Raw genomic sequence first — 24,627 nt, 5'->3', positions numbered from 1 at the left:
CAGATGGAAACAGATGTGACATAAGCTCATCTGTTTAAAGGCTTGTCAGAGATGGGGTGGCTTTTTGGTTAGGCATGCCTACGGAGCTAAACACAAAAATCAAAAAAACTGTCCCTTAATATGCAATCAAACTTTGCTGAAAAAGAAGCAAATCTATTAAAAAACTGCTCATTTATCTCGCTGAATGCGTCAACAGGTTTTTGCTTAGCTTACTGCAAATAGAGGCTGTGCATGTTTTTAATGGCGTTGTTGTACAAACAATGGCTCTGTCATCTTTTCTGGCCTTGAGCCCCGTGACAAGGAAACCTTGAGGATTTAAGACATGTCCAGTTGTGGAAAGCAATTAGATGCTATTTCGCTTACTCCTTGAGGTTTTTTCAGAGTTTCAACCTTAGCCTGCTAATGCAGGTCAAGCGTTTTAGACCATTGGGCAATAGGCCATGGCTGCTCTTTCAGTAAGCATTATCAATTTGATAATGTCAAGGACAGATACAGTAAGAGCTAGCTCTAGGCACCACAATCCCTCACAATCGTTTTGATATTGTCTCGCTACTCACCTATTCTAAAAACATAGTGAAATACTGTCATCTCCTTGCCAGCTTTTCCATGGAATGTTAGAAGAACAAAGATGGTACGCGGCAGCCAGCAGAGGAAAAATAATATCACCAGCGTTACAACAACCTTTGCTAGTTTCTTCCGTTGGTTGATACTCTCCTTTCGTTGTAACAAGCATTGAGGAGCTTCACCCGGAATTCCTTGCAAACTTCTTACCTACGTCATGACATCAAAATAAATATGTTACTCTCCCATTGCACATTTACTTTTTAGGAAAATGAAAAAATCATGCAGCTTACAGTTGAATTACCCAATCATGAGTAAGTCCTATTTCTTAAGCAATATGAGCTCTTAAATTGGAAAAATCATTCTTCTAAAATATTTGAAATTGCATGAGAACCCATTTTTACCTAAAGTTGGGCAATTAATGACATATGGCACTGTGTCTGGTAATATATTATGCGACGAAGCTAATAAATTTCATACTATGATTTTAAATTAATAATAAATAATATCTTAAACTAAACTAATAATTTCCAAGCTATAATTTTACAGTAACTTGATAAAATGCACATGTTTGTTTAGTCATACCTTCTTGAATATCTACAGTTTGCACGGGCAATTTTATCAAGTACAAATAACCTTGTGTGTTATTGTGTTAAATGAATCAGCCAATCACAACATAATTTTGTAATTATTCATGTTTCTGCTTGCAAATCATTGATAAAACAACAATAACAATCTCATGACATTGTTACAGTGTTACACAGGTAGTCACTTGTAACAGTGTGATGTCACAATAATGTGGTGATGTCATATTACACAGGACATCACTACATTGTTGTGATGTGTAAATTGGCCTTGACTGACAAACTCTGTCTACACATTTCAAAATTATCCCATTTGCTGAAATTCGTCAAACTCTAAGATGTATAGCGATAGCTGCTTAACCTTTTGACTCCCGTTCCCGTAATCTTACGGGCTGAGAGCGCAGTCTCAGCGTACCAAACCCGTAATTGCCCGTCAGATCTGAGTCTTCGATACGTATTTTTTAAATTCATTTATTTATTTTAAAAACGGCACTAAAATTTTTAATTAATATTTTTAGGAGTTTTAAAAGATATCACACTACTATTTTGAGGCAGTAATGAGTCCATTATACGCATGTGCAAAAAGAACACGTTGCTAAAAGTTGATCGTTCTTTTTGGAAAGCTTATCATCATGAACGGACGCGATATTTCAAGCGCTGCTAAAAAGATTCGTTTACAGGAAGATCTCGACTGGTATGAAAGTGAAGCAGAGGATTTCAGTGCAGAAGAATATGAAGAAGAAGATGAAAGTGAAAAAGAAATTCGACAGAGTGAATCGGAGTACGAAAGTGAGAGTGAAACGGCCGGCGTTGAAGGAGGGAGTCATGACGGATTTCAGAGAGGAGCTGATTTAAAACCAAAAGAATTACATTTTGCTGACAGCCTGGCAGGAGTATAAGTTTGAATTGTTAAACAGGTAAGTTTTTTTATTATTCAAAGCTTTTTAAACATCGGCCATGATAAATGTTTTATTTAACGAAACGAATAAATATGGCCTTCAAAAACATTGCGATGCTTCGGAGCCTGTTGATGATAAATATTTGGCGAGTTGCTTGTTTAGTTTTGCATATAGGTATTTTCAAAAAGCCTACTCTATTGCCTTACTGGTCCACATTCTTTTATTATCTACGCTGATTTTTAATCAGTTTATAAATTGAAAGAAAATTAGGAGCAAGTTTACACTTTATTGACAATTTTGAAGACCCTGCTGGCAATAAATTGTTCAAATTAAAAAATGTTTTTGCCATGACATGCGACTGGTTCTATCCTGTTTTTCTATCTGATAAATTTATATTTGTAGATGAAAGCTTGCTGGCATAGAAAGGCTGGCTCAACTTCAGACAGCATATTCCATCTAAAAGATCTAAATTTGGAATTATGTTATTTGCTTTCCATTGCTGTCTCTGGCTATGTGCACCAATTGTCTGTATACATTGTCGATGAGCAAGCTGATTGCACTGGCAGCGGAGGCAATTTTGGAATATCTTTGTGCGAGTCATGTTTTGATCCTTACCATGCTAGCTAAATTTATTTACAAATGGTATTTTATTTAGTTTCTGCAAATGCTTCACTGCTTTGTATTGCTAGCTTTTGTACATACATTTGCTAATCTATTGTATTAGTTGTGCATTGATGTGCTGTATTTGTTGCACACTGCCATCTTCAGAGCAGCAGTCTAATCAAATAGTTCAGTTCTCATATTGTTCTGCAATCTAGCAGTCCGTGATTTGCTGTTTCTGCTCATAAATGTTGCTTCCTGTCTTTTGCTGCTTCACCAAATGTGTGAATATAGGCTCACGACTCAATTCTTCTTGCACACATCCAGTTAATCTTTGCTGCAGCACACATGAATCTGTGCAATGACTTTATATGCAAGTTTTTTACATAAATCTAGTCTCAAGAAATGCATAAAAATTCAGAGCAAAAAATTGTAACTGCGCATATATAGATGTCTAGCTGCAAAGTTTTTGCAAGCTGTGTGGAGGAAAAAATCTCATTCTGCAGGAAAATGTCTCAGCTTCCAGATGCATATTCATTTGCAGTTTTGTGCCAATTTGCACGAAGGTTGGAGCAACCTTGTTGGATGACTGTCTTGCGCTGCTTATGGACATGGCGTCTCGAGCTTTTCCAATGGCGCTCCCGCTATACATCGGAGCTCATAACTCCGCTTTCAATGCTCTTGGACGACTAATTTTTTTTGCAAATTGTTGTGAACATATGAATCCATGCAAGAATTTTATATACAACATTGCCAATTGCTTTTAGTGAATATAAAATACAATCGAAAATGACGTACTAACATAAAAAAACTCGTAGCTTCAACGAATTGCGACTCTTGCAGGTAAGCAAATGCAAGCTAACTACATTAAAAAGTATCAGCTTGTAGAGAAATTTCTCAGGATTCTGATGCATGTTAATTTATGTAACTACCTCAATTTTAAAGAAAATTGATGCAGTTTTTACGCAGTGGTGTCGAAGGCTCAAATCGCCATAGTAAATGCACTGGTACGCTGGGGAATTTCCAGCCGTAAGCCCGCTGTCGCTAAAGGGTTAATAAGATATTCTATATTTTAATTTTATTTAAATATTCTATAAAATATCTTATTAAACAGCAAAATTTAAAACTTAAGCTATCAATAAATAAAATTATATTGTATGTAAGGAAGGAGCTATGTCAAATCATTAGTCAACCATCAATAAACAACAACACAAAAAATATTTGAATATCCGAGGTATGTGGAGAGCTTTGGTCAAATCAACTTGGTAGGTATAATATTTTTGGATGCTTTAACTCTGCTAAAATTAAAAATGGTTTCAGGGATGGTTTGGGTAGTTTACGTATTTTGATGGCTTGAAATTTATCAGTTAAAAGTTTACAATTTTCAAATTTCATGAATAATATTTCTTATTATTATTATTCTTAAATAATATTTCTATCACACTGACATTTCTATATAGTAGGGTCAATGGATACTGAGCATTAGTGATTATTAATGGTGGAAAAAATGTGTGCTGCTTTTATAACAAAAAGGGTTTTTGGTATATTTGGCTTTGCTTTAAAGATTTCAATCATGTTGTGCCACAGCTAAAACATTTTTAGTTTTGTCTAAATTAAGTTAAAATTGAAGCCTTTTGACTTATTTTACTGCCACTTCATTTATTTTTATTAAACCTGTTTAAGCATTGTGTGGGCAACTCAGATAAATCTTTTCAACTTTCTGAAAAGTTTCTGAAGTTCCGATGTCTGATTTGAGTTACCACTGTATTTGCAGTCATCAGCCTTTGCACCAAAAGACGATCAATGAAGGTAAGTTTAAATGTTAAAGTTGCATTTTAGTATACCAAGTATAAGTGAAAATGTTATTACTTTTTAAAGATTTAAAAACTTTTTAATGAACTTTTTGTATGAAAGCAATTTTTTTACAATGCAAACCCGCTTTATTAGCAGAGCTACTTATAACACTAAGAGTTATCTTTCCTTACCATAATGTAAGCCATCACTCCATAGCAGACGATTAAAATAGCAAGAGGAAGAAAGAAGAAGAAGACTGTTTGAAGAGTCGAGTGAAGTTTGTTGTAACTAAAGTCCTGGTTCCACTCAGAAAGGTAAGGGTTACAGAAACTCACTGTAGAATTATCACTTGGATATGTAACTGTGGACTACAAATAACAACATCATTAAATCACAGCAACAGAGTAGACTTTAAACCAAAAATTTCAAAAAATGAGGGTAGGGTAAGCATATCAACTTTAGCAGTGGTTCTATGTTTTGCGAGTTTTTATTTTTTTTATCATAGCATGAGTATTACTGGAATTGATGGTTTAAAACTAAATTACAAAGATAAGAAACTCTGTTTAATACTAGTTGAACATTCTAAAAGTCAGCTATTTGGAAAGAAAACAGCATACATATTTGCCAATTTACACAACTTTGGGCATTGCGTGTTGCAAATTAAGTTCTTTGTAAGGACAATTAGTTGATTAAATTTGATATCCTATCTGAGCTGAAGTTTTAATACGACCTCATGCAAAAAGGTTTTGTGATTGGAATTGGCTTATTAGAGGCGCTGTGTAAAAATTAAAAAAGCTCTGCTTTGTCCTTTTTAAAGATATTATGGCAATCCTCTAAAAGGAAAAACAATGTTATAACACTCAGCACAGATGCTGTTGTTTTGAGAGTAAACAGTTTCAAAGAACACAGTACTGATAAGTTACACCCGAAATGGGTGCTTTTGCATAAAGTATCTAAACATATTTAAAGTTGAACAAGATAAGAATGCGATAAACTACTAGGTCACATAAATGTTTGATAAACTTGGAGTTATGCTCTCTGTGCTACTTTAATGATGTGCAATCAATATAGTAATCGCTCTAACCATTAGAGGACAAATTCAGTAAAAACATCTTAGCTTCTACTGATCACATTTTTTTACAGATCTCCAGGTATCTTAGGCTACAAACTTTTGTCCTAAGCTTTGATCTAAAGAATTCAAACCACAGCTTTCAATTATGAGCCAATAGACATGCTTGTATGCGCTGTCATCACACTCTGCCATTCTAAGTCATAGAGGGCACTTGTCCAATTAATAGAACTACTTCGTAACTCTTTAACTATTTTGAAGTGCTTCTGACTTGGATTTAAAACTTAACAGACATTTATTCTAACACACAAAAAGCAGAAATAACCCGTTATGCAATGTTCTTAATACAACGCTTTTTACTTCGATAATTTTTTAAAACTTTTTTTATCTATACACTTACAAGGATTATACAGAAGATGATAGCCATGCACTCTATAAAGTTAATTAAGAGAATTTGATGTGATAAACATTACAAGAGCAAGAAATAAATTATGATCTCACAAAACAGCAAGCTCAACAACGGGGCAACTCAATTGTAGTCAAATCATCGACAACTCAGTGTTTTAGTGTATTAAGCCAGTCACTAAACTTTCAAAATGTTGTAGCTAACATAAACTAGTTGCAAGTACTTCTGTTTATCCAGACCTTTTAGTGTGCAATATTACAATAGTAATAATTGGAATAAAAAAATTAATAACTTTAAAATTTACCAAGTAAAGTAAAATTTTACTAAGAAATTTCCTATTTAACATTATTTTTGGAATACTTAAACAACTCTTTATTGGCTACCCCAAAAAGAAGTTTTAACACATTGTTATAGTTTCAAAATTTGTACTTAACCAAATTTGATTACAGTCAACATAGCTAAAAAATAACAACTCTTGAATAATAGTTACCATTAAAGGAAATTTTTTTTACAAATTTAATAACTAAAATCTAATAAAATCATTGCAGGCATTGATTTACAAAGCTTTTTTTAAGTAAAATAAATATATGACAGTTTCAAGTCAAAGTTCATCACAAGATATATTTTACATTAGTTTCTGATTGGAAAAAACTGAAGTCTAAAGTCGTTTGGATTTGCTGAAATCATAAAAATATTTTTTACTGCATTAAGAGCCATGTATGCTTGTCTGCCCACAGCCTTTCTTAGAAGTTGAAAAAGTTGATTGCTTTTAACAGGTTTCAAACTCTCAACTTTCCAACTGTAGACCAACAATTTAACACTTTCACCAACAACCACCTCGGGTTTTGCAGGAATACTTGCGTAAATACTCACTCTATGCGCTTTATTGTTAACAATGGTTAGTGGTATTTTCAGATTTTTTAAATGTCCTTTAGAAGGATATGCATGTCAAAATAATCAAAGATTTCTATCCTAGAATTGAATGCATGATAACCGCCTGTTTATCTCAAACCTTATTCATTAACTTGGAGTTATCTTCTTCATATCATAGAAAGAGCACAGCTGACAATCTCTCATGGTACGCTAGACTGCCAGGGTAGCAGTACTTATGTATTAACTTATTAAGGACGGGTTTGTCAGTTTCCTATTACTGTGAGTGGCATCAAGGAAATAAATTTAATTTATGAGTCTCATTGAAAATTGAGCAAAGCAAGCTTACTAAAATCAAAGGCAGCAAAAATAAAATTTTACTAAGAAAATCACATTTAGTATGTTTTTAGAATACTTAGACAACTCTTTACTGTCCACTCTAGAAAGAAGCTTTAACATATTTTTATAGTTTCAAAACCCGTACTTAACCAAATTTGAGTACAGTCAAAATAGCCAAAAAATTACAATTCCTAAAAAGCAGTTACCATTGGCAGAAAGGTTTTTGAAAAACTTGGTAATCAAAATTTAATAAAATCGCTGTAAACGCTGACATACAGAATTTTTCAAAAGACTAGAAATGGCATCGGTGCAATTCAAAGTTCGTTACAAAATACATTTTATACTTATTATATATGTTTAAACATTTCAAAATTCCTATAATTCACGAAGTTAGGGTAAATACAAAAAGACTTACCAAATGGTAGGTTACAGCATCTGGGATGGCAAGGAGAAATGCAAAGATCCAAATAGCCATCACCATTATCCCGACTCGAACAGATGACTTTTGCCGTAGCTTCATCGGTTGAGAAATGACAAGAACTCGGTCTACACTGAGCATTGTCAATGTAAATATGCTAACTCCTATAATGAAAGGAAATAATATTTGAAGCAGACAAAAATATAATCTGTGTATATAATGCGTATATATATATATGTGTGTGTATACATATAATACACATACAAGTGTACACACATACATACAAATATATAAATATATATCTTAGTACCTCTAATTGAAAGCCACCTCTATTTGAACACTACTTCTCCTTGACCACCACTACGAGAGAAGAGTTGAAAAATAAAGCGCCACCCTCCATTTGAGCACCACCTCCATTTTATTGGCACTTTGACTATTTTTAATTTTTATGAAACTATAATGTCAAGTGATCAGTAGAAAAGTGTCTACAAAATTGTATTAATAATTAATTGTTTTCATTGATAACAATCAATTTTTTCGTTGTCCAACTCCCAAGCTTGTAGCTTTTTTCCTTTAAAACTTTGACAGCAACACCATAGAAATAATCAATAACAGTCTCAGGCATATAGTACTTCCTTGTTTAACGCGGTCATGATACTTCAAAGTACCGTCTATGTATATATTTCTCAAAGTTTATCTGTATGTTGGTACGCATTCCGGCTATAGATCTTAAAATCGTGATATTAAAATCACAGCCGCGACGTATTTGAACTCGCAACGATTTCATGGCAACTTGCCAATCTAGACGCTCTACCACTGAGCTAGAAAGCCATAGTGGGGGTCCTCCCATGTTTGGTGACGAGTCTGACGACCCGACGACAGGGATATTTAAAAAGTGACAGACGGGACGACCATTTATCAATGTAGGTGACGAAGTGACGATGATTGTGTAAGTAGGATTACTAAAGGTACGGCAACACGTAACGAATTTTTCGTTGGTTCTGAGTTCTGGCCGAAATCACGAAAAACGCAGAATTAATCGGTCGAAATTCACAGAATTATTTGGGAACATGCCCACCGAGTTCATCGACGAAACTCTTTTAACAGATTACTGTAAACAAATTATTAGCGAGCACGATTCTAGCAGCTTTAGCAATTAGTATAGTCCAAGACATGTATTGTGATACACAATAAAAGTATGAAAGCAATTCAACATAGAACACACGATGTAACTGTTTAAATTGCGCTATTGTTGGTGAGCGAGCACGACTCTAGCAAATTTTAAGATATATGTAGTCCGAGAACACGCGAGAACACGTATAATGCGACACGCAAGAAATATGTTACGGAAATTCACCATAGTAAATACGATGCAACCGATTTGATTGCGCTAAAGATGGCAACATTTTCTACCACAAAACTTTTGCTGCTAAAAAAGAAACACAATTAAAAAATAAACATTTTGTAGCTATAGCGTACAAACAATAAATACACACAATAACGCAATCTAAGCAGTTGCATCGTGTGTACTATGTTGAATTGCACTTATACTTTTATTGTGTGTCATTATACGTCTCTTGGACTATACTAATCGCAAAAGCTGCTAGAATCATGCTCGCTAGCACGATTCTAGCAGCGCAGAATAATTCTGTGTATTTCAATCATTTTGTGATTTCGGTTAGAACCAACGAAAAATTTGTTATGTGTAGCCGTACCTTTACTAACTTATTATTTGTCCATAAATCAACACGTTCAATCGAAACTTCACTAGTTTTGGTTTGAAGCATCTGGTCCAACATTTATAGACTGCCAAACAATTAAAGTAAACAGCAATGAAATGCCACGACATTGACAGCAAATTCGTTTCCAAGTCTGTGACTGACAGTGACTGTCACTGACAATCTCGGTCTATTTTCAGTACAAGAAATGTAGCCCTAAAAGCCTGAGACGGCTGTCACTCTTCGCAGAGTAATCAGCAACGCTCCCAAACATTACTAATAAGTTTGTGAAGGTTGCTGGTTGAGCCATGCTTTTGGTTAGCAGAAGTTCATACTGAGCAAGTTTCAGGGTTTTAACGCAATCCAGTGCCACCAGAATGGATATTTGTATTAAAATAACGAATGTGAAAAAAGAGGTTGTTTTGGTTACCAACTTGAAAAAGGTGACAGTGATTTTAAAAGTGACGACAGTGATTTTAAAAGTGACGACAGTGATTTTAAAAGTGACTATTCTGACGACAACTTTGTGTGGTAGGACCCCCCATAGTGGTCAAAAATGTTTTAATATAACGAATACATAATGCACGCGCAAATTATTTTAGCTTTCAGCATCGACGAGTTACGATGCTTCTGTTCAGAACTATTTTGGAACCTAAGTACAGTCAAACATGGATAACTCGAACTTCACGGGACCAAGCGAAAGCGTTCAAGTTATCAGAGCGTTCAAGTTATCAGAGCACTGTCACAAGTTCATGTATTTATTTATTTATTAGTAGATACATGCACATATACAAACTATAATAGAAATCAAAAGCATAAATGGCTTGTTTCAAATTAACTGCTTCTAATGTAAAGTTTAAAACTTTTTTATCAAAAAGTATAGAAGATTTTTTTATCACTTGAGATTGTTTTGTTGTTTGAGGTCAAGTTATTGCCAGGACATTTTTTAGATTAAAATTGGCAAAACTTGATCGATGTTGAAATGCTCAGAAGACAATACATCTTTTTCTTTTGAGCGTTTTAACCGAGATCAATTTTGCCGATTTTTCTTGAAATTTATGCGAAGGTCACCTCACTTTTCCACGCTTCCAAAAGGCGATCGCTAAGTGGATGTTTGGTAAAAATCAAATTTCACCAAACCTTTAGAAAAGTCGTTGACAAAAACATTTTGCCGACGGTGGTAATAACGACGCCTATGATTTACGAAAAGTTGAGGTTTACCTCTATGACTTGGAATAAAGTGATTTTCTAAAGCGATGACAACTGTCTCGGTAGCTGTTGGGCAAAAAACTGTTTGACTTAACAGAGTTGAGGTCGAGTTATCTATAGCAATTTATCATTATTTGGGAACGGACCAAAGAAACCGTTCGAGTTAACCATGTGTTCGCGCTATCCGTGGGCGAGTTATCCATGTTTTACTGTATATGCAACGCGATGCCCATTCATCTTTTTTCGTCGGGGCTAACTTATTCGGCTTCACGATAATTAATCTCAAACCTAAATTTTGACAAATTATGAACTGATTATATACTTTAATAAAATATATACGTTGCTGAACTTTCCATGGCAAGTTATCTGTGTTCATTATATGGTATATCTGGTATCTGTTAAAATAAAAACATCTCACAATGATATAACTAACTAAAAGTTAAAGGTTTACTAAAATGCATACTAAAACTTCTTTTAAGTATGTGTTTAACAAACTAAATTTATTCAAGTTAGATTCAGCGTTTATGTTATATGTTTGTCTCGAAGGTAAAAACGTAGTACATTGTAATGTTACATTATTTTGAGCACGCAGACCATAACCACTAAATTCACTGAAATCATTGTAGGTATCTATAGTTACTAAGGTTAACATAGTATTTTGGCACTATTTTTAATGATGATTAGTAACTATATAGCCTTTGATATTAGCCTACATGTCAATTTTTGCATGCCAACACTGAAACGAACTGAAATCATAAAAATATTTTCAAATAATATTGGATTGTAATCGTAGCAAAATAGACTATATTTTGCCATTACTTGCTAATGATTTTACATTTACATTTAAATGCATTAAATTGTTAATTTTCCTTCAAATTTATTTCCACAAAACACTTCTTTCAGGTTATGAAAATTTTAATTTATAGCTGTTTGAAAACCTTTACAGTTGTTTTATTTATTTTTAATTTAGTTGTCTTGCTCAAAACCTTTTCCTCATGATATGAAGTTTGAAAGTTACAGCTGTTTGACAAAGTTTGAAAACCTTTACAGTTGTTTTTACTTTCTCTTTTAATGTATGTCAACTACACAAAACTTCTCTTTCAAGTAGTTTAAAAGTTAGAATGGCAAATGTTGTTATATGTTAAAAACAAATCAATTTTTTGTCCAAAGACTTTTTTATTACCTGGGCAGCGCCGGGTAGCACAGCTAGTGTACCTATACAAAAAAACGGTTTAAATTTACACTGGTAGATGAACTTTGAAAGCAACACTATACATATAGATATGATTAATATCTGTCTCAAGCTAGTAGTAGTTCTTTGTTTAGTGCAGTCTTTTTAATTTTTTGTAGAAAGACCGCATTAAAGTAGTCTCCATTTGTAGTCTCCATATTTAAAAACCAGTTTAAGTTTATGGTAGATGAACTTTGAAATCGACGTCATAGAAATAACTACTGTCTCAGGCTAACGGTAGATTTTTGTTTAATGCTGTCTTATTACTTTGAAGAACATGTATATAAAAAACGGTTTGCAAGTTATGCGCCAAAGGTTACGTTTAGTGAGCAAACTTTTACGCATTGCAGTTGTGCTAAATGTAGCGCATAAAGGTCTCACTCTGTCAAAAACTTCTTTAAATGCTAACATTGATTGTTTCAGCAGAAGAAGAAAAGTTGAGGTCAGAAGATATTGTGGTAGGTATTGGTCAACTAGAAGAGGTTTGTTCCATCGAAAGCAACAATAAGAACTCAGCTGTCAGAGCAAATGTTAGAAATAATTTTGTTTTAAAATCCTAATTTTGGTTTCTGCATGTAATATTAGTATGGTTTTTTTATGTCACTTGTTCATGAATATATGTTTGTATCCTTTGATGAATTATTATCCTTATATATATATAACTTATAAATTTGCAGATTTATAGAATTTTATTTAATAGCATCTTTGCGGTTATCTTAACATGGGTTACAATGGATCAAGGCTCATAACTCCACTTCTATTGCACATGAAAAGCTAGTTTTAGCTGCAAACTGTAGCAAATATATGTAATGGTAGCCTGTCTTAATAAGCTGTTGTTTTTGCGTAGTTGTCCCCCCGTCGAGCGGCGAGCAACAACGGCTTGTCACAAGACGTACTGCCCCTGATGCATTAGCTGCACTTATAGGGAGGTGTTCTCTTCCATCTACGCGGCTTGGCCGCGATGTTATGTCGGTTGCTCCATTGGTAATCATAACGGATTTCACGCAAAAATTTATGTAGAAAAAAAACAAGATTACAACGTTTAACCAAAGACCAGTTTCTGTGATAAACTTTAGTAGAACTTAAGAATAAAATAAACTTAAAATAAAATCCATAAGAACAAATAAAACTGACTGATACAAAAATAGAAATAAAACTGACTGAGCGCACAAATAACGACATGTTTAGTCGCTGTTGTTGCCTAAGTTCTCAAATTCTAATAAAGTTTACTGCAGAGAGGGGTCGCCAGTAAAACGTTCTTATCTTAATTTTTCTACATAAATTTTTGCAAGAAATCCGTTATGATTACCAATGGAGCGACCGGAATAACATCGCAGCCAAGCCGCGTAGACGGAAGAGAACAACTCCTTATAAGTGCAGCTGATGCATCAGGTGCAGTAAGTCTTGTGACAAGCTGTTGTTGCTCGCCGCTCGACGGGGGAACAACTACGCAAAAACAACAGCTTGTCAAGACAGGCTAATGTAATGGGTGCAATGAGCTTTTATGCAACATTTTTAAATATAGATATAAAATAAAAATACATCTCCAAATTTAAAACTTAATCAAAATTAAAAATGCCAACAAGTTGCAAAGGAAACAGGCTATAATGTCATCACAGGTCAATTGCAAGCAATAGATATCAACTGATAGAGAAATTTCTCGGTTTTTTGATGCACGTTTATTAAAAGGTCTTTGACAATTCGGCAATAAGTTAGCAGATTTATTGCATCCAAAAGGTTTAATATCACTCCAGCAAAGAAATATGGCAAAATATAGGCGAAGGCCTGTATTTGGGCTAAATTGATCTTCCGAAAGTTCTGACGAGCTATTTGGAAAATAGACCGCCAGCCTCTATTTGACCACCGCTTCCAATTGACAATCACTATAGAAAAAGGGCTACAAAAAAAATCACCATGGCATTCAATTAGAGATCTTACAGTATATACATATATTTCTCAAAATTTGTTTCTGCTTTTGTCATTTTGTATGTCCAGCCATTCTTAGAATAAAGAATCTGTGTTGCAGAGGATTTGATCTCGGACCTTCCAGCACGGCGGTCCAATGCCTTACTGATTAAGCCGCACAATATATCTTGTCATATGGGTGCAAATACGCTACGGCTCTCCGTTACAACGCAACATGATGACGCAACGTCATGGAAGGTAGTAGCGTAATTTTATGTGTGCTCAATGATGAAAGCAAGTAGTTAGCTCTTATTACTAAGCTTACTCAGATTAGCCATTGGCATTATGCCAGGCTAATAGCAAGTGAAAGGGAACTACATTACCCATCATTGTTTGTTGGCTGATTTTCAATACCCGGGCAACGTCGTGCATCCAGCTAGTATATATATATATATATATATATATATATATATATATATATATATATATATTTATATATATATATATATATATACATATTTATATATGTATACATATATATTTATATATGTATACTTATATAGATTAATTAATTGGCAATAATTTAATTTCAAATATAAATTTTTTCCAAATTATGCCATGCAAAAATTATAAATAAAAAAACGGGGCAACAGTTCGCCAATCAAATAAATTGTTTGACATACATTGCTCAAAATACTATATGTCAAACAAATATTAGGGAGAAGATTTTCAAAGTAGTAAATAGATGATATGTTTAAAATAATTCTTAGATGTTGTATGCAATACTTTTATATCTCGTAAGGTAAAATGTACCAAAAATCTGTACCTGTCATGTAAAAAAACGAAAACACAAACAGTAAAAGATTTTTAATCCTTTAATTGTTTGTGTTTTTCAATTGAAGTAAAATAAACATGTAGCAGAGGTAAAGTGAGAGGGTGCAAAAGTTTGAACGATTATGCATTGGAATAAGATATGCCAGAATATGGTCTAAACATGCAATTAGTCGGAAAACTGTTTTTTGCAACAAAAATAAACCATTAGTGACATATCTTGAAGCTAGATTACAATCAAGTGAATAGGCTTACTATAAATAATGATTATGGCAAAAGATAAACTGATAATGAAATGCCCTTCATGTTTACGCTTAGCTGATAATAAATTTAAACGTCTTACCTAAAGATAGAGTCCTGATAAAGTAGGTCACTTTGCACATGACTGCACCATACATCCAATTATCAAATGTGTAGAGCGTCGCTGATGTTGGGACGGAGATCAATATTAGCATAACGTCCCCTACTGCAAGATTTACTGAAAAACAAAACAGCAACTCAAGTACAATTTCAAAAAAAAAATTTTAATGATCTGATTACAGTCTTAAAAGAGTTTTACCATAATTAACTTTTTTGAATCCTTTTGGAGCTCAAATAACGACTTGGAGTTGTTTTACACCAGCAGCATAAAGCAGATGACTCCAACAAACATAATAATCTTTAGTGATTCAAGCAAAAAGTGGTTAGTGGCACTTTTAGGTTTTCTAAATGTCTCCTAAAAAGATACAGGTGACGGAATATTAAAAAAAAATTTATCCTGGTGTAGGATGCATGTTAAGCTCTTGTTTAGCCCCATTTTTATTTATAAACTTTGATTTATTTTCTCCATAACACTTTCCGAGGTAGGTAACCGACACATGCATTATTCTATTAAATACCTGCATATTCAATAGCAATTTGTGGCAAACACCAAACCCAATTATCAAAACTCTGGTGTTCGGTTGCCATAACTTAAAAACATTGAAAACTTTTTGAAAGATGTCGGGGGATTGCTTTTGCTAATGTAAATGCTTCCATTTTGAGTTTTATCCCATCAAAAAACACCCATAAAGCAGAGATGTTGGCAAAAACAAAGACAGGTAACGCTTAGGCGTGAAAAGCCTTGCGCACGCATTGTATTCACTGTCAAGGGAACCTATCCCACTTGAAAACCCCACCAAGTACCTCCATCCAAGAAAAAAATATTCTATTACTCCGTAAATTGTCAGAAGTATGTAAATATAGGTTGAACTCATGCATATTGAAACTGAAAACATTTTGATTCTAAATGCAATAAATTGATAGTTCTTCAAATAAAAGTGTTCAAAATAAGTTGCAATAAAAAAGGTAGATTTCAATACTTTACACAAAACATGCTTTAAAATAAGCAGTTGTAGTGTAACAGTTTGGGATTATAAAATAATATTTTAAGGCGGTTCGCTTTACACATATCTCAGGAAACTGCAAATGATTTTATGTAATTATAAAAAGTATTTAGTTTTTATTGCATATAAAATGCATAAAGAAGAAACTATTCGCAGATTTATTTTACCAAATATTTTTATTTAGTTCTATAATAGGCTTTCATTTAGGTTTCTAACAGCAAAATTTAGAGCCTACCTTTTGACTTAAAAACTCAAATGTTTCTGTTATTTTGTTGTCCTGCATTACAGAAACCAGTAGGAAGGTAAACTTGCACTGTTGGATATTATGCTTCAATGCTAGTAAAAAGTCAGAAATTTCAATGTCGCAGGTGATCAGTACAAAGTCAAACACTCGCATGTTCGTTTGAGTAGCTTTTTTTATATAATAATTCTTTTTTTCTAATTTTCATTTACCAAGAAAATAAATTAAATATTTGTTTATAAAAAGAACACAACCAATAGCTAACATATGCAAGATTCTAAACATAAATCTATACTTAAAACAAATACTGCTGATGACATTAACGACATTTGATGACATTAAGCATTAATGCCTTTTGTAAATGAACATCAACTGTGCCCATACGACAGATCTACATGCCCTTTTACACTTTTTCTGAACTTTCTATCTTATTCTGCTGCTTTCCCCCAAAGCCAATATGTTAACTTTCCTGATATATTCAAAAATATTGTCAAGGTAAAGATGCAAGTTATCTAAAATCAAATTATTTTTGCTTTTTTAAACATTACCATGGCGTACCTATAAACATCTCACGGGCATTTCTTATAGGTTTGTTGTTCCATTAATTATTTTGGTTTCAAGTTAATTTACTGCCAGAAAATAAATTAAGCACATTTTTATAAAAAGAACAAAATTGGTAACCAACACATGCATGATTTTAAATGCAAATCCATAATTAACATAAATACTAATGATAATAACATAAAAATTTTTTGCAAACAGACATAAATTTTACACAGCAAATTTAAAAATGTACTTACTCGCCTTTTTTCTGTACATACAATTTTTACCAGGGTTAGAAGGTAGGCTTGCCAACTGTCTGGTACATTCAAAAAATTTTATCACACAGCAAATGCAAGTTATATCAGCTAGGGTTATGTTGGCTAAAACATTACCGCCACACATACCTATGAACATATTAGGGGCATTCCACATAGACTTGTAACGCAGAACAGCACCAATGACCAGCCCATTGCCCATCAGTCCGACAATGAAGATGAATCCAAAGACAACGGGAACAGCAATTCCTGCAAAAAACTATGTCTTTTTAGCTATTCAAGCAGTGCATGAAGATCATTTGTGATAAAATCGTACTTTGATCGAAATCCATCTTTCCACCTTTTCATAGCTTCAATCTAGATAAATCTTAGTTTTTTGTCTGTCCAGTTAGAGCGATTAAGTTCTAGGAAAGAAATGTCCACGCCGCAGATGATTCGATCCCGAGACCTCTCGCTCACTAGATTAGCACTCTACTCTCATCTACTAAACTAGATGTGTCAAACGCGGTGACCCCGAGGGCCACCAAGGAAACAAAATTCCAAATGGTGTAGTAAAAAGTATGTTATCATTCAAAAGTTGCTGTCAAAACGTAAGAGGGTGCTCAATTAAAACTCATTAATTTGAACCATTTTTAATAAAATTTTGAAATTTTGTGTTTCTTTCTAATTATAACTATTAAGTTTTAATGTAATGATGTAAGTTTCGGTTACTAAAACTGAATTACTAAAACCAATCAGGAGCCAAGATTTTGCTGCCATATGTAAACCTGTTTGAGAAAAAAAAATTTCGCTTACGGGCCACATTCGGCCCACCTTGTAATCAGATCTGGCCCGTAAGATCATTTTACATTATTGTTATTCATGTCCCGTCGATATGAGGCGCTGATGACATAATACTGCACAGAACTACAGATCCCATAATGCAATACTTTAGCTGCCTTGCTTCGTACTTCTAGGGTCAGTTTAACCTGAAGTTTGTTTCAGAATGATATTCCTGTCTGTTTTTATCCATATTTATGTTCCAAAAACATTTAGTTTTAGTGTGCTAAATAAATGTTTATCCTGTTTGGCCCACGACCTAGATTGTGTTTTGAATTATGGCCTCTTGTACAATTGAGTTTGACATCCCTGCACTAGACTATGATAGTCAAGTCATCAATGACCGTTAGCACATTCATTACCTCAGTTTAAATAATTACACTTGAAGCTCTCTGGGTCATTTACTATCACGGTTAACAGTTACGCTTAACGTAACAAATCTTGAGCCGTCTGCAAACATAGGTAAGTTTCTCACACAAAATGTGAGAAAGTAGATATGTATGCATGTTGATACATGTATGATATCAAAAACCATGCAGTGTATTTTAACCCAACATTCTCATTTGACTCTTTGATTATTTGATTTAGCGTTTGCCTCTTTGAACTGTTCCACAATAAACTACTGTCAACTTACAATAAACCTAATATGAACCCACAATAAACTACAGTCAACTTACAATAAACCTAATATGAGCTTTCAATAAACCTAATATGAACCTAAAATAAACCTAATATGAACCTACAATAAACCTATTATGAACATACAATAAACCTAATAGGAACTTACAATAAACCTAATGTGAACCTACAATAAACCTAATATGAACTTACAATAAACCTAATATGAACTTACAATAAACCTAATATGAACTTACAATAAACCTAATGTGAACCTACAATAAACCTATTATGAACCTACAATAAATCTATTATGAACCAATAATAGACCTAATATGAACCTACAAGCAGCCCCGATGAGCTACAAGCATTTATATTAGCCTAAATGCACCTACAATAACTTACAAGCACTTACAATGAGTAATTAATAAACACATTAGTGCAGTTTTTAGATTGTCAGGCTGCTAAGCCGCAAGTCATGAGTTCGAATCCTTTTGAAAGTGACCTTTTAGCCCAAACGCCAATCCTGGCTCTGAACAGACAGACACGGCTTATATTGTAGTAAAGAAGATGTTAATGCATCAAAATACTTTTGCGAGTTTTCAACAAAAGCAACTGAATTTTTCCTTTTTTCAGCAGCTGTCGTAGGGACCACTGCAAAAGTCAATGAACTGGCTAAGCTTAAATATTCAGGATTTAGAGTAAAAATATTTTCTTACTTGACAGTATTTAAATAAAAACGCTTGTCAATAACTTCTCGTTACAGATGACTCTCGTTAACAAGGACTCTGGAAGAAACAAACATTTCAGATCCTTTTATGAAGCAGATTATGTATAGAAAAATAATTTTAAGCATAGTAGATGTATTCAAAGTGTAGTTCTGTTCTAACAGTTGATAACCAGTTTCACGATATTTAGTGAAAACTTAAAAAAACATCAAAAATGTAAGCAGCGCTTGAAGCCATTCATATCAAGCATTCTCAGAAGTGAAATAACTTTTTTAGTCCTATCGTTTGCGTACTATTTGACTTCCATGATTGTAAAGTATGATTTTATGTGATTGATAAATTTGTTAAAAAACCACAAAATAAGTTGAATCGATCGACTTATTTAATATTCAGTAAAACAAAATGGCTGTAATACTTTGTCTGAATGGAATTTCAACGATTATTTTGCCATTGCAAAAGTCATCTAATCTTTATTGCTATTTTTCCTAGAAATTTCCTCAGCTTAAAATTGTTTATTTATGATTTCTAGGTCTATGGCTGTAGTGTATGGTAGCGATCTGTATTAAACCCAAAACAGCATCACACTCACGATTCATGCAGGTCTAAGATCTAAAAATTATTCCTGCAGTCTTTTTGTAATCAGCAGGTTTATACGTCAAGCACCCATGCAATACAGAAGCTATAACATAAGGGTTACTGGTGCCAATGAAAATGTCTGCATTGCGTACTTTATAAACGATCGAGGCTAGTTCCCAGCTGTGCAATTAGTGAAGTTACCTTCAGATTAGGGAAAACCTTTACATTAATACTATTATTATGAAGACATGGAATTTACTCGCAGCAGTGCATCTTTTCTCATTTACAGAGTTCAAGAGTGCAAAAACATGTTCTTAATGGGATTTATCTGCTACATCGATGTCGCCTATTATACTACTTAAGTTGTGAGTTATCTCTTGCCTGATGCTTTTTTGTGTTTTGATCGCATTGCGTAAACACCTCATAAACTAGCCTGATGTTACGAGCACAAAGTATCCATAGAGTTTTTAATAGATTGTTGTGGTCTTTCTATTGCTAGTGAAGGTTAGATACAAACACCTAAAAACTCGAAGTCATGAATCTGGCTGCCGACCGCGTGGCAAGTTTGCTAAGAATAAGAAATATAAAATTACTAATATAGGTTCAGTTGAATACATTATAGAAGTTCCTGCTTCAAAAAATCAAAGAATACAAAACTGCTTTTTTATTTCAAGTGTTTTAAAATTCTTAGTTATTGAAAAGGTTTTTTATTTCAGGTGTTTTAAAATTCTTGGCTGTTGGCTCATGGAAAAGTTATTGTCAAATATTGTAATCTGGAAAATCCCTACTCTTTCGGGCAAATGTAAGTTATCATATTTTTAATAAAATACCTTTTAATGACCATTTAAATACATTTGTTTGTCCAAAACAATGATTCTTTCCTATGAACTAGCATAAAAACTATGTAGTTAAAGCAGGGTGATTCTAGAGACCTAAATCTAAGGCTATGCTGAGCCACGCTTTTCCCTATTTCTGCAGCAGTTGCCATCAGTATGTCAGATGCACCAAAATTTGTACAGAACTTTTGTACATCATTCACTTCTCATTGGCTATTTCTGTTAGCAAACAGAATGAGTGTCAAAATTTATCAAAATCGGAGGGTAACAAAGAAGAAAAAGCGTTTTGCAAAGAGAAAATTAAAAGCGTAAAAAATGGGAGCAGAAAAAATGTAACAGATTATTTAGAAACATTCCTTTTCACTGTGGCTACCAAAACAACATGGTAGCCTTTGGTGAGCAATATTTCAGTTAAAAATGATGTAACACAAAATTTAAGTAGATTTTACCATAAAGTTTCGGTATTTTTCTATCATTTGTGATTGTCTATTACGTTTGCAGTGATCTGACTACCAGGTTGTTTCAAAATTAAAATCGACAAAACTTGATCGCAGTTAAAACTCTCAGATCAAGCAAAAGTACAATTATGATATCTAAAGTTCCAAAGAGGCTGTCAGAATAGAGACGTGTAACACTGTAACTTGAACGCTATAGCAATGATAACAACTAGTGATGTCATTTTGTACGTATTTTTCTTCTGAGCATTTACCAGCGCTTCTGAGCATTTACAGGTAACTACAATCAAGGTTTGTCGATTTTAATTTTGAAACATTCTGGCAGTCAGATCACGTCAACCATAAAAAACAATCACAAATGATAGAAAAATAGTTATACTTTATGATCACATCTACTTAGATTTTGTGCAAGTCAATCTTTAAGAGGTCAAGGTAATATATCATACTTATTAAAAAGCTAAAAATTCAAACTTTGCATGGAAATCGTTGGTTTTAGTTTCCTCACTATCTAAGCCTCAATAAAACCGTTTATTATCTTACTGACAGCATCTTCGTTTACTGGAAGATAATTATAGCTTGAAGCGTTGAGACTCCCTCCAGCAAATCCTGTCTCATTATCATCAGCCATCATGTATGGTTGCTCGCTTTAACGGAAAATAGAGTTCTATGTTACAGTGTCGGAGTAAAGGTCTTTTCGGTTAGTTTCACCTTCGAATAACCAATCTCTAAAAAAGCAACTATAGTTACTGAAATTGATAGTTGTAGCGAAGATATTTGACTGCAGGTGTGTGAGCTGACTGGCTGCCAGCGAATTATGTGTGATAGAGTTTGTTTAGAACCAAACAAAACAATGGTGTCATCTGTCATTGCATTAACTAGCCGTAACAGACAAATAGAGGCAGCTTGTCTGTAAAGTTAAAGATGACTTTTGGAGGAAGGTTGCTAGTTTTTAGATGTTGAAGTATCTTTTTTAACATCATGTCTAAACTTCTCAGGCCACAGTCAACTGATGCTCCTATTACTATTAGTATGCAGGCAGTCCTGTGAGCCGTGAAACATTGCCACATGTAATAAGTATGAGCACATTTATTCTTAGATGGGAAAATGTGGTCGAGTAGTGCGGATAGCAGCAAGCTTAACTAGACAACCTTTTATCCAGTTCAATCCATATGCAGGGCAATTTTTTTCCTAACGTTCTTATATGAACATGGCTCTTATTATAGTAAATACTAGTACGCTGGCAGCATGATCATCAGGTGTAATAACTATGAGCATAGTTATTCTAAAATGTGGCAAGATGGTCAAATGGTGCAGGGGGTAGTGAGTCGGGCTAGCAAGCCGTGAATTCAAATTCTGTTGAAAGCATTCGTTATTCTAGTCTCTAATTACGGCTTCAGACAGACCCAGCTGTTATCATAGCAAACATTATCGATCATAATTATTTTATGAAGAATATTATAATTTTCACTGAAAATAGTATGACAAGTTAGATTACAGCATGGTATCAGCATTGGGAGTAAAAATCTTATAACCCAAATTTTTTTATTATTTTAAAATGATCTTTTGTTACAAACAAACATGGATAAACTTTAGCACCATAACCAAATGTGCAAATTTATTTTTCAAATAAAGAATTTATTTCATTTATTATCGTGTTTGTTTCTCATTGGTTTCTTCTAGTAACCTAGTCATCTCAATAAAATCTGCAATTTAATGTGGTTTAATCTGTTAATCTGTTTAATCTGTTTAATCTGTTTAATCTTAATTGCATTAATTGTTTAATGCAGTCATTAGCTTTGGTGGCATGAGTAATCTCTGGGCCTTCCTGTTTCAGAGACTGCTTTAAACATTCTTCAACACATACAAAATATAAAAAAAACTATGAAAAACTATCTCTTTGAATAAAACATTTATTCACAACATTCATTCTTCACAGATAGACTGGTCATATAAAAAATTCGCTGACAAATGTAAACAACAGTCTTCGAAGATTCTAATCCTGCCTGCTGTAAATTTGATTGACAAAGTTTGTTAAAAAGCTGTTTGCTACTTAATTTTAAATATATTTAAATATATGTAAGTTGCAGTAAGCTGGGCAATTCCAGGTGTTTATTTTATTGTCAGTCAGATATCTCGCAGATATGTGTTTAAAAGGTTGGTTCTCAAAAGTAAAATGAAACTTTACAACCAAATATTTTTAGTCACTTGGCGGAAGGCATGTAGCGGATTCAAAGTCTAGACAGTATCAATCAAAAAATGTGAAAATGCAGACTAACAGACAGACACAATAACAAAAAGTGGAACTTTTTAATATAAGTTATAAAAAACAATTACTCATAAATTGTATTAAATAGCAAACGGAATAAGTTAGAAACCACACCAAGTCAAGCGCGGTCAGTCAAAATTAGTTTCTGAAATTATTTTTACTTTCAGAAAAAATAAACCCTGATGGATAAAATCTGGTTGCATAAGAAGTCTTTGTTTAAAGACTTGCCTACAACAGTGCTTTAATAGGAATGTAGAATGTTTTGTGCATGAAAACAGTGAATTTCCATGTGTTTAGCTGCAAGAACATAAACAAGGATTTAAATAGACCAGCTATTAAAAAGAAAAACTGGCTGTTTGCCAAAAAACAACCTCGAGTGACCAAGCTGAAAAAATTAATACCAGGACTCACTGCTGCTAATTCCTTTTTGTGCTTCATCTAATTATTTCATAACAGCTAGTGGATCTTTCAATACCTTATGATTTGCCATAATATGTGTAATAAATACCACCTGAATGAGTAACCTCCAATAGGATGCCTTTTAAAATGTACAGAACTTGGGATTAAGATGTCTTCAGATTTTGAAACCCATAAAACATAGTTTGAAACCTTATTAGTATTTTAGTTTTTAAAAAAGCAAAATTGTTGCCAGAACTGAAGTTTCAGCTGGAATTATCATCTCATAAAATTATTTAGATAATTGTAATTATGTCTCTATATTCCAATTATTTGTTGTCACTGTTTAGCAATTGTAACTCATTACCGCATTATATGATTGCTGATATATTTCTCAAAAAAATTTTAATATGTTTTGATATCAAGTAACAGTAATTATGTAAATTACAGAACCCAAGAATAACACGTTAAAGCAAAAATAATATTAAAAACGTTGTCTTGTCTAACTGAAGTTGAAGTCGACATGTTGTTTGAAACAACGCAGAAGTCAGGAATATTAGAAATAAAACAAATTAAAGAAAGCTCTTCAGCTGTAAAAAATAACACAAACAGAATTTTTTTACTTTTTACTAAAACTTGAGATTATTCTGTAGATATGCTTTAACATCGTGATAGGAAAATAGAAATAGTTATATTCATGATAGAGACCACCTAAGGTTTGATTTATTAACACAACATTCTTTATCTTTAATGCTAAACCATTATTATGCAACATTCACCATTTTTCCCTGAAGAGGAAAATCTAGAGGTACTATATAATTTTTGCACTACTTTATATACATTTAGAACTTTTTTGATATGGCTGCCACATCATAAAAGCTGTGACTTAAAAATTTCATAAAATTTCTACAACAATAACTATTTTATATTTTGATTTATATCATAACCAAAATTACTATAAATTACCAAAAATATATTCAATTGCTGCCAGCTACCCATATTATGTGGTGCTTTATATATGTATATATAGTGCAAGGTAAAAACGGATGTTTGTATATTTGTAGAGCAGCTAAAAA

At 33.2% G+C, this 24,627-nt stretch overlaps 1 protein-coding gene across 4 annotated transcripts in view; it reads right to left on the bottom strand.

Moving 5' to 3' along the window:
- Positions 1-24,627, bottom strand: part of LOC137408415 (gastrin-releasing peptide receptor-like) — a 54,119-nt gene that overhangs the window by 1,008 nt on the left and 28,484 nt on the right. For all 4 annotated transcript variants that reach the window (XM_068094939.1, XM_068094941.1, XM_068094938.1 and 1 more), the window contains 6 exons: positions 21,430-21,614; positions 16,987-17,106; positions 14,778-14,912; positions 7,538-7,704; positions 4,630-4,806; positions 558-771 (listed from right to left, as the gene is read on the bottom strand). In XM_068094939.1, coding sequence (XP_067951040.1) covers positions 558-771; positions 4,630-4,806; positions 7,538-7,704; positions 14,778-14,912; positions 16,987-17,106; positions 21,430-21,520 — 904 coding nt within the window. In that variant the 5' untranslated portion in view covers positions 21,521-21,614. The remainder of the gene's footprint in view (positions 1-557; positions 772-4,629; positions 4,807-7,537; positions 7,705-14,777; positions 14,913-16,986; positions 17,107-21,429; positions 21,615-24,627) is intronic.

The sequence above is a fragment of the Watersipora subatra genome, chromosome 11, assembly GCF_963576615.1.
Source record: "Watersipora subatra chromosome 11, tzWatSuba1.1, whole genome shotgun sequence".
Lineage (NCBI taxonomy): Eukaryota > Metazoa > Bryozoa > Gymnolaemata > Cheilostomatida > Watersiporidae > Watersipora > Watersipora subatra.
The sequence above is the reverse complement of the archived record's forward strand: the minus strand, read 5'-3'. Positions and strand labels throughout refer to the sequence as shown.